Below are 12,421 nucleotides of genomic sequence, written 5' to 3' on the forward strand. Positions count from 1 at the left end.
TTTCAAATTCATACTTGGCAATGATTTAAAAAATGATGTTGAACTGATATGATACTTAATTTAGCCATGATAATGAAGTTATCGAACGTCTGACAGTTTTTGGATTTTTTAAAAAATGATAAATAATTAAAAAAACAATATTTTTAAAATCGCACTTCTAGTTTATTAAATTTTCTACATGTGTATATTTTTAGTTTTTTTTTTTGTAATTTATTTGTTGAAAAAAAAAAAATCCGAAAATTTGCAACTGTCTGCTAACTTCAGGATCGTAATTTAGCCGACGTCTAATAATTTTTTGATTTTTTTTAAACAATAAATTATAAAAAAAAATATTTTAAAAAATTGCACTTACAGTTTTTTAAATTTTCTACATGTGCATATTTATAGTTTTTGGTTTTTTGTAATTGATTTGATGAAAAAAAAAAAATCAAAAAATTACTAAGTGTTTGCTAACTTCAGGATCATGAACTGATCCGCTGACGCATGCGTAAGTACTCAATTAACACACAGGAATACATAGACGTGTACTTGGCGCGAAATACTACCGTGTCTCCTGAACCCTCTACAAATGAATTAGTGAAATTCACTGCGAATCAGTGGATAGTCACTATTTCTACAGTTATCCCTATCTGAAAATTCCCATAGAATCCACTCAAATGCGACAAAAACTGCATAGAATCCTATAGACTGTATTGGTTTCTATGCGGTCTTTGTCGCATTTGGGTGGATTTTATGGGAATTTTTGGATAGGGATAAGTATACCACTAATTCAACCAGTGGTATACTTATAGCTGGTTCCCAGTAAATATTCACTAATTCGAAGTGAATTTCACTGATCCATTTTTAGAGAGTACTTCTTTACATGTATATTAAGTTTCAAATTGATTTAAAGTTGAAAAATCCTTTTTACATTAGATTCGGTCGAACCTCCTTAAGGGTCGGCAGTACTAAACGAATTTTCGAATTTTACTTTTATAATTACGTTTTGAATAATTACGTCACTCGAATGATGAAAACCTTCCGAAAGTTTGTCTTTCACATTTTTTCGAAAGCTATAAAAATTTCTATAATAACAATTGATTAATAAATTAAAAGAAAAGTAAAATTCAAAAACTCGTTTAGTACGGTCCAGCCTTATAGATGTCTTTTAAAAGGATGAGACAAATTTTTTTTTGTTTCAGTCACCTTTTTTGGTACAAATAAGACATGCGGATGTTGGTCCTAGAAAATAGAAAATTGGTTTTGTTTTTCCAGTCTTCAGAAAGACGTTTCAGTTAAAAAATCCTTTAGATGACTTATTTTACCACTATTTGTAATTCACTTTTTGTCGTCACTTGTGTCAAGTCTTTTGATGACATGTTTTCGGTGACATAAATTTCTGATCATTTTGTCAACATGTTGGTGCCTTATCGATGTGTCAAAAAACAGCCTAAAATTTGATGTTTTATAGATGTCATAAAAGCCAGTGTACTACTTGGGATCATTAGTCAGCTATTAATTTAATTTAAATTTAAAAAACTTCACCTTTTTCTGGTAAAAGCGCAGAAACTCTACTGCGCATGGATTTAGCGCGCGCGCGTAGAATTTTTTTTTTAAAGTCAGCAGTGAGCAGCCTCAAAGAGGCCGACGAACACAACCATTTACACAGTGTAAATTACACTATATATATATACATATATATAAACATATATATCATCGGACTATAGCAAAAGAATATTTCAACTCCTTGACAATTAAATATATTTTTTTTAAAGATAACAATTAAAATAAATATCGTAAATTTTCTAAAACAACAAATTTAATTTCAAAAATTAATTTACTGCTTAAATATATACAAATATATATAGATATATAAATAAATACATAAATATATGTAATTAAAGTGAGTTGAAATTGTGATTTTATTTAGATCAATACTTAAGTGTTAAAGGTTATTTAATTGTTAGTGATAAAAATATATATTATTATTATTATTATTGATAATAGCGCGAGCAATAGCTGAGTGTCTAAGTCTTAATAAATTAAAATGTTATCAATAGTTACTTTTTTTTATAACTAATTTTAATTAATGCAAAAGGTACCTGGTGATTGGAATATTTTTTACTGCCTGTGTAAGAATTTATTTATTTATTTATTTATTTATGTATTTTTTCTGGCATATGGTAAGAATTTAATATTTTCAGGTGAATAAAATCTTTCAAGATTGATAAGAAGGGGAAATTGTTAGAGATGGATGTGGGAGTTGTTAAGATCGCGGAGGATAAAGATTTTGAAAAATTAAAAAAATTGTATGATGATAATAATGATTGGAAGCTGGATTATAATAAGCCAGACTTGTCTGTGTGGACTAAACATGTGCCGGGAATTAGTTTTAAGATGATTAAGGTAATTTATTTTTTTATTATTATTATTGTAAGCTAGTGGAGGAATTTCAGTCCAAAAGTATAGAATACTTTTTTGTAGGAAATTTAATTCTCTATAAAAAAGGTCCTGTGTATATTCTGTGTACAATCGATAGTTTATGACTTAATTGTTAATTAATCAATTAACTAGAGTATTTAAGGAACGGAAATTGAGAGTAAATTTAATTATTGGAGTTTGTAATTTAATTTAGGAGGTAATTAAGGGTTTTAGGTAAAAATTAATGGAATAATTTTTTGTAGGAAATTTAATTCTCTATAAAAAAGATCCTGTATATATTTTGTGTGCAATCGATAGTTTATGACTTAATTGTTAATCAATCAATTAACTAGAGTATTTAAGGAATGGAAATTAAGAGTAAATTTAATTATTGGAGTTTGTAATTTAATTTAGGCGCTAATTAAGGGTTTTAGGTGAAAATTAAAAGAATACTTTTTTGTAGAGAATTTAATTTCCTATAAAAAAGATCTTGATGTGTTTTCATTTAGAATTGATAGATAATGAGTTAATTAATAATTAAAGTATCGATATAACTAGAGCTACCAGTAAAGTATCGGAAATTATTTAAGTTTGCAATTTAATCTATGTTTTAATTAAGCGATTTACTTAAAAATACAAAGAATACTTTTTTATAGATAATTAAATTCTCTTCAAAATTGGTCCTTACAATTTTTTTATATCTCCAGTACTTTAACCACAATTTCAAATTAATAAATTTATTTATAATTTAACTAATCATTAGATAAGAACAAGATACCCTGATGTCGAACCAGAAACACTCTACGATGTGTTACATGATCCAGAGTATCGAAAAGTATGGGACACACACATGATTGAGTCCAGAGACATTGGATTTTTTAATCCTAATAACGATATCGGTTATTATTCAAGTAAGTTCTTAAATAAAAATAATAACATATGATTAGTGATTAATAATTAATAATAATAATAAACAAATTACCTAGTGGCCTGTATATCACCATTAAAAAATCGTGACTTCATTTTACAAAGATCCTGGTTAGACACTGGGAGAGAACAACTTATTCTTAATCATTCAGTGTATCATAAAGATCATCCACCGCGAAAACATTTTGTACGAGCTACCTCTTATTTAACAGGTAAATTAATTATATAATTAATGATTATAAATAAATAAATAAATACATATATATTTATAATTTATTCATTCAAAGGATATATCGTGAGACCATCACGCAATGGAGATGGTGTAGAACTAGGATATGTTTCCCATACAGATCCTCATGGTAAATTACCAGTATGGCTTGTTAATAAAATTACACAAATATTTGCACCAAAGGTAAATTTCTTTTTTTTATTTAAACATCAATTACTGCAATAAAAAATAGTTTTACGTCAAAAGTCATCAGATACATTTTTTTAGAGAATTTCATTCTTTGTAAATTTGATCTCTTGTAAATTTTACGTACACTGAGTACTTAGAGAGATAATTGCAATTTTATTTAATTGAATAAAATACTTTATTTATAGTTTTTTTGTCTATGAACTTAAAATGCCAATAGTTTGGAAATAATTAGAGATATGACAAAAATCATCAGATACTTTTTTGTAGACAATTTAATTGTCTATAAATTTGATCTCTTGTAAATTTTACGTACACTTAGTAATTAAAGAGATAATCGCAATTATCGTTTAATTAAATAAAATTTTTTTTTATTGACTTTTTGGTCTATTAACTAAAAATGCCAATAGTTTAAAAATAATTAGAGTTACGACAAAAATCATTAGATAATTTTTTGTAGACAATTTAATTCTCTATAAATTTGATCTCTTTTCAATTTTGCATACGACCGCTAGTTTAAAAGATATTCATAATTAAAAAATTGAATACGTAATTATTAGTCTCGTAATTGGGTCAAAGTTAATTTTCAATCATAACTTTGTTATCTGATAAAATTTATCAAAATCAAAAGTTTAGTTACATACTCCCTAAACTGATAAAAGTTTCATTGAATTTAAAGTTTAAACACAATTTGTAAAGTTACGGTTTCATTTAAATATAAACTCGACCATAAATAAAATATTGTTTATAAAATAATTATGAAACTACTAGACTGATTCATTTTAAAATTAAATTGGCTCTTAGTATTAATAGAATTTTTAAATCACCGCAAGAATTATTAAGTCAGTAAATTTTTAATTATTCTGTGATACCTAAAGTCCATAAAAATTCAAAATGGCGCCCAAAGGCTTGAAAAATAAATAAATAACGTTGTGAAAAAATTTCAGATGGTTAAAAAATTACACAAAGCAGCAGTCGCATATCCGGAATGGAAAAAAACCCACAATCCAAATCACAAACCCTGGCATTATCCCGAACAGATAATGGCGCCCAGAATACGCGTTGAAGATGTAAGTTAATTTATCTATCAAATTATCTAGCTTATTTTTTTTTAGAAATTAGTTACCAGATACTAGTCATTAGAAATTAGTCATTAGTAATTAGTCATTAGTCATTAGAAATAATTAACAAATCGCTAGTCAGATTTTTCTAACTTTAAATTAATAAAATTGTAACCTAATTCTTATCTAGTAACAGTTACTACGGCAATAGTTGCGCTAGTCCCGCCATCTAGTAACTGTTACAAGAATTTCTAATCAGCACAGAAGCAAAAAATTTAAATTAATTCATAAATTCTCAAGAGCTACACGGGACAAAAAATTCCAGTTAAATTTATGATGCTAACATGGTAATTTTTCCTAGTGATCATTGTAGTGGTGGACTATACTTTTAAAATCATAATTATTACGATGCATATTATTTTTAATTTTATTTGAAATAATACTAAGGTAAAGGGCCCTGTTTTAGACACTTTAAAAGTGACAGCTGAGGTTATTCTGTGATAACTAATATAGAATTTCATTTAAATAAACAGCATTTATATCTAATAAACAAGTTTAGAATTTTTAAATAAGGTCATAATCGCAAAATAATTACTTGGAACTTATTAATAATTTAACCCACCAGCACTCCCGTTATGAGCATTTTGTTCACGCTCGATTTTGAACATGAATAACTTTTTTTTTTTCAAATGGAACGAATAGATGAAATTTTTTCTATCTTTGAATAGTTTGATCTATTTTTAGATTCCGCTTAGAAAAAATTTGTTTGGTTGTCATAGAAATTATAAAAAATTTTTTTTTATGCTCCTCAAAAAATGTGAGCATTTTCCTCATCACGGGCGTAAAGGCGTAAGTAAAAAAATTCTATGTTCGGTTACTCTCGTGACTGCTCGTATACTTTCGGCAGTCTGCGGTGTGCGAAGTTATTCGGGTGAATTCGTTAAAGTTTAAATTACGTTTATTAATCGTAAATAAATTACAATTATCATTCATTTATTTTTTATTATTCTTATAATACATAAAGTAAATAATTTATGAAAAATATTTTCTTGCTTAAAATTTGAAAAAATTTGTTTGGTGCCTACGCGTTAAGCGTGAGCAAAACTTTCATCACGGGCGTAAAGTTTACCGAAAAGCTGACGGGAGTGCTGACGGGTTAAATTAATGTTTCAAAACGTGATGTTTGAAGACCTAGTTTTTGACAATCAAAATCTCCTGTGCTGTAGTTTTTGAAACTGACACTAGCCTAGTTTCTGACTCTGATATTCATGTAAAAATGATTTATTATTTGTTAAGTTATGTGATGTTCAGTTTAAATATTTTAAATATTCTAAAATTTTTAATTTAAAAGAAATTAACTATTTATCATAAATACAACACAATTTTATTTCTAAGACATGAACAATTTATATTATGTTATAAAATATTAATACAAATATTCACGTAAACAAACAAATCATTACCAAAATTCAAATAGATTATGATTGAATTTGACGGTCAATAACTGACATACCTATCAAATTGAGCCTATTTATTGTGTTCAGAAGTAAGTGATTAACTTTGCGCGGACCATGGAGAAAGACCGCCAAATTAAAGATTCAATAAGTTAAATAATTTATTTAATGCCGTAAGATGGACGGTGGAGTCGAATTTGAGATTTACAATTTGCGATTTCCGACGTCAGAAAGCGAGGAATAATCGTGGAAATGGATAAGAAAATCCATGATTATCCTCATCCATCTTCACCCATCTTCATCCATCCTGATTGGGATAAATCTATCCCAATTTATCCTCATACATTTTCAGTAAATGGTTCAAATTTCGTACTTGAAAGTAATAAATTTCTTATTCATTGTTTCAAATCAATTATTTTATTCTGCACCAGTCCGACTGGAAAGAATACTCTACAGATAGCGAGCAAGGCTATCAGTGATAACCAACGATCAAATATTCAAGCGAGCAAGGCTCCAGCTTCTTCTCATACACCAACTAGTTCTTCTCAGAGCTAATGTTGAACTAGCTCTTTTCAGGGCTTACTTAACAAGACCTCCGGGTATCGTAAGATTTCTCTCAACCTCAACGGTTCTTCTCAGAACCGCTTCAACAGACAACTCTTAAACTCTCGTACGTCTCAACGATCTTTCTCAAGACCACAAAGGTCTTTTTCAAGGCCACCAAGTAATTCTCATCGTAGGAATTCGGTTCAATAAAGCAACTATTATACCGGCAGACTACTCGTTGAACATATTGACACTCACTTTGATAATGAGATGTAATTTTATATGAAACATCAATATATTAAACTAAATTACATCTAATTATTAACCTATCCATGCATTTTTTATGATATTTCTATAGTTACATGGTGATGATAACATATTTGATTCTGGAACCCTGTTCCGTAAGCTGTTTACGCTATAATTAAAAAATAGCTCCCACAGCTACTCCCTGTTAAAAATTAAAAATTTTTTTTTTGTTTTTATTGCTATTAATTAGGTATAGAATGAGTTTTTAAAAATGGAAAACAAATTTATTCATCTATTCGAGTCAATTTTTCTTTTTAAATTTAAAATAAAGTTGAAAGTGTCAGAATCTGGGACAGTGACAATAACTGGGTCCTTTACCTTACCTATCGACAATATAAAGTTTTGAACTCTTTAGTACAAATTGCGATGCGAACATCGTAAAATTTAAGAATTTTATGTAAGAGAAATTTTAACTCCGATTAAACTGAATCGGATCTTAATCGGAATTCTTAATCGGGGATAGAAAGATAAATATAGTTTTTAAATTGTAATTTTTTTTCTATTCTTCTTACGATGTTAACATTGTAAATTTTTAAATAATTTTTAATCCAAAAAGTCTGTTAAAATTATGATGTTCGATAGCAAAGAATGTAACCTCCCAGCTTAAAAAATACGATAGATTCTTATAGCTGTATGTATAAGGCCCTATACTTAACTATAGGACTTCTCATAGAACTCATTCATTCTTATAAAATTTCTATAGGAATTTATGAGAATCTAATGGACTTTATGAGATTTTCTAAACAGGGCTACATAGTAAATTTTAAAATAAAAAATTTGAAAATTAATTTTAATAAAAGTGTAGTCCACAATTATGATGTGAATATCGCAAATTTTACTGGAATTTTCTTTCCGTGTACTTCTGGGCTAAGTTAATTATTTACACAACAGGTTCGATTTACAATTAAAATGAAAAAAATTATTTAGAAAATAGTTTAGAAAAAGAAAAAAAATTATAAAAATAAAAAACAAAAATGATATTTTTTTATTTTTTAGTGTATAAAATCAGTTGAAGAAAAAAATATGAAAAATAGTTACGTTGATGAGTCACATTTAAAAGATCAATTAGCGAAAGAAATGATGATTATGGACAGTGATTAATTGATTTTATTTTACAATTAATTAATCATATTAACTTGTTATTTATTATGATTATCTAGCAATCATAAAGAAAAAAAATTAAGAAAAATAGAATGCAGTATTTCAGCCTAATTATTTAATTAATATATTAATTGATTAATTCATTAATTAATTAGTGTATTAATTAAAGTAAATGCAGTATATGTTATCTAGTAAATACTTGTGATTAACGAAGTGCTATTTACAACAAAAGTATAAAAAAAAGTGTGGCCTGTTATTTTTATTGTTTAATTTTTTTTTAATTTATTTATGCATTTATTATTAAATTTTGAAAATTAATGCCAAAGTAATTGTAATTTGATATTTATTAAATAATATTTTACCGTGAAACGAGGTTAGAATTTTTTAAATCCGCTAGATGGCAGCGTACTGTTGCTGCACTTGCCAAAGGCTCGTGCAAACTTAAATTTTCAATTGCTGTTATCTTTTAAACTATCAGATATATAAAATTTTTTATTAATTACTTTTTATAGAGAATTAAATTCTCTACAAATATGCCCTCTGTTAAATTTTAAATAAAATCGATAGTTTAGAAGATATTCAATAAAATAAATTTTTTTACCGTGACCAGGATTCTTACCTGTATTTTGACGTCTCCATAATTAAAATTTTACTAAAAATAATAAATTGATAATTAACTTTATTTCACGGTAATAAAAATATAAATCTATATCATAGAAAATAAAAATATCGCACGAAAATTTTTTACATATCTGCACACCAAGACCGGTCTATTTGAAAAAAATAAAATAAAATAAAAAAAAAACATTGTCTCTTTTTATTAATTATCTACTTATCTATTTAATTATTTACTTGATTAATTAATTGATAATAATTACTAATAAATAAGTAAAAGTAATACTTTTTTTCCGCACAAAATTTTTTATCAAAAATAATAAATTCTACATCTAAATGTACTTATATAAATATATATTATTAATAAAAAATATGTGAGGTTAATTATTAATAAAGTAAATAAAAGGCTTCGTGATTTTTAGCGTGCATTGTTCTTATTAAATTCAATACTAAAATATTTTAAAAATAATAACAAAAGGGCTGTGTATACAATAACGATCAGAACAGAAAGACTTTTTGATAAAAAACTAACCAAATAATCAATAAAAGTAATTAAATTGAAATTAAAAAAAAATCAAAAGTAAAATTTATAATAAACTGATAAAATAGCACAAAGTTAAATAATTATTATTGTTAATAATTTAATGTTTATTAAATAAATGGGAATGCATTAAATTTAAATGCTTATAAATGTGAACTGCATGAGCACACTAATCAAATATAAATATATATTAATCATTTAATTGTTATATTTATAATTAATTATTAAATATTAATAATAGTTATATTGTATTTAATAAGTGTTAATAATAATTCATTGTTTTTTTTTAAATCTTTATTTGAAATGGCGGGAATCCGCTAGATGGCAGTGTGCTGTTACTGCGCTAGCCAAAGGCTCGTGCTAGCAACAGACGTTTAAATTACTGGTATCTTTTAAACTATTGAAGATACATTAAATTTAATGGAATACTTTTGTGTAGATAATTCAATTCTACATAAATAAGTATTCTATTAATTTTTTCATATATTCAAATTTTACAGATATATTTGCTATGGAAATTTTATTAAATATAAAGTGATTAGATTTTTGGCGGTAAATTTAAATTGTATCTTTTAAATTATCAGAAAAGAAAACTTTAATTAATTAATTAATTTTTTTATAAATAATTACGATAAAAGTTAATAGTAAGCATGAGTATGTTACATGTTTGCTACACTAGCCAATGGCTTGGGTAAAAAATTTATTTAATTACTATTATACTGTTATTGTTTATCGCAATTATTAATTGAAAATAGTAATGTCAAGTCGAAAAAATGTTAAATTGATGAATGTATTCGCATTAAACCATAAAAGAAAAGTGATATTTCACAAACCAAAAAAATTATTGCACCCTGTATATATATAACATTTATTAAAAATTTCATTGTTAAAAAATTGTTTCATTTATTAACTTCCTGTGCGTATCCTTTCTAATAATGAACTGGCCATCGCTAAATTTCAATTGAAAAATTTAGTCACTAGAAATTTTCACTAAATTTTTAACTTCCCGCTAAGAAAATTGCAAATTTCAAAAAAAAAGGAAGTTATTGGTTTCGGTCCGATTTTCGAAAATCAAGTTGTCATCAGTTTTGTCGACGTTTTGAGATCCTAGGAAGCTATTCTGACTATTCCTGGATGGACGTCCGCGTGTATGTGTGTGTGTGATCTTTTTTTTGTCCGACGATATCTTTGGAACAAATCAACCGATTTGAACGTACTTAGTGTCAATCGAAAGAGCTCACCAAAACTTAGAATTGAATAGATTTTGGGGTAGATCGGTCATGTAGTTTACAAGTTATACGAAGAATAAAAATTAAAAATTTTCTTTGTTTTTGGTTTTTTGCATATAACTCCTAAACCACTTGCCCGATTTAGCTCAAAATATAATCAGTTCTAACTCTTGGTAAGCCCTTTCGATTGTCACCAAGAACGTTCAAATCGATTGATTCGTTCCAAAGATATCGTCGGACAAAAATTATAATTTATCAGTGAGGGTATGTTTTACAGGCCAAATAAGCTCTTCGAGCTCAAAAATTTACAAGTAATAATGTTTCCGAGCTCCCTGCGCTCGAAAACAGCGGGAAGTTTTGGGGCTGGCCCGCAAGGCCAGGCGGTTTTCAGATTTTTTTTAAACAAAAGTGATGTTTTTTATTCGAGATGAGAATATAAAAAAAAGTTACTGAGTGAATTATTTAACTGTTTTTTTTTTATATTTCGCAAGACTTAATTGTTGACTCACTTAATTAATATGTGAGTATCATAGAAAAGTATTTGTTTTTTTTCCTTATCTATATTATCCATTATCACGTAAGAATTATTTATAATAATTCTTAAATCAATAAATTATTTATAAATGAGTAAATTTACAATGTATTTAGCAGGTATGAATTTCAATTGCGATAACTTGTTATGAGTTTAGTGTCGATTAGGTGCAGGATCGGAATCGATACAAGGATAATGATAACAAAATTACATTCGAATGGTTGAATACATACAAAAGAATTAACTTACAATATGTAGTGATTTATAAGTATACTACTACTACTAGTATATCTAGTTATAATCGTGTATTGGCTGCGTGCACGAAAATATTAATACTATTAAACCATTCGTGTGAGACGTATATATTAGGGTGATTCATTTTGAACGACTATTTTTTTTTTTCACTCCCACTTGAAAATATTGTTATAGACATTGAAAAAAAAATTCCCTGCAAGTTTCAGCCCTTAATTTTAATTTTAAGTACTTTATATTTGATTTTGAAGTTTTCCCATTTAAAATACATAGGAAAGTTGGGATTTTTTTTTTAATTCTCTATAACTCAGCCGAATTTCGAGTTATCGGGTCGCCGTTTGCGGGATTTTGTAGGCAATTTGATACTCTTCAAAAGTCTCCTTAATAGTTTTACTCGGACTCTAATTGTTTTTTCTGTATTGGTTTTGAACATAATTTTTTTAATAATAATTTGGGTTTTTAGTTGATATTAACTAAATCACGAAATTTACAGAAAAAGTGCAGATAACGATTTTTTAGGAAATTTTATTCGCTACAAAAAAGGTCCTCTTAGTTAAGTGGCTTAAGTTCTCCGTTCACGTGATTGAGGGATTTTAGTAATTTTTTAAATAAAATATTTGTCAAAAATTTTTCCGAAGTTCATCAATTTGACCCCTTCTGATTTTAATGACTGGATTAAATTGATGAAAGGAAAATTATTTACTGATTTAAAGTTGAAATGAAATAGCATTTGGTGAAATTTTTTGACAAATATTTTATTTACAAAATTACTAAAATCCCAAATTTAGTTAATATCAACTAAAAACCCAAATTATTATTAAAAAAATTATGTTCAAAACCAATACAGAAAAAACAATTAGAGTCCGAGTAAAACTATTAAGGAGACTTTTGAAGAGTATCAAATTGCCTACAAAATGCCACAAACGGCGACCCGATAACTCGAAATGCGGCTGAGTTATAGAGAATTAAAAAAAAAATCCCAACTTTCCTATGTATTTCAAATGGGAAAACTTCAAAATCAAATATAAAGTACTTAAAATTA

At 26.8% G+C, this 12,421-nt stretch overlaps 1 protein-coding gene across 1 annotated transcript; it reads left to right on the top strand.

Annotated features, from left to right (window-relative positions):
- Positions 1-1,820: 1,820 nt before the first annotated feature.
- On the top strand, positions 1,821-10,260 carry LOC130674007 (START domain-containing protein 10-like). The gene is made up of 7 exons (XM_057479252.1): positions 1,821-2,111; positions 2,184-2,385; positions 3,164-3,311; positions 3,387-3,539; positions 3,615-3,739; positions 4,690-4,812; positions 8,106-10,260. The coding sequence occupies exons 2-7, from the start codon at positions 2,230-2,232 to the stop codon at positions 8,208-8,210; spliced, it is 810 nt and encodes a 269-aa protein (XP_057335235.1). The 5' UTR covers positions 1,821-2,111; positions 2,184-2,229; the 3' UTR covers positions 8,211-10,260.
- Positions 10,261-12,421: the final 2,161 nt, after the last annotated feature.

This window comes from Microplitis mediator, chromosome 8 (assembly GCF_029852145.1).
Source record: "Microplitis mediator isolate UGA2020A chromosome 8, iyMicMedi2.1, whole genome shotgun sequence".
NCBI lineage: Eukaryota > Metazoa > Arthropoda > Insecta > Hymenoptera > Braconidae > Microplitis > Microplitis mediator.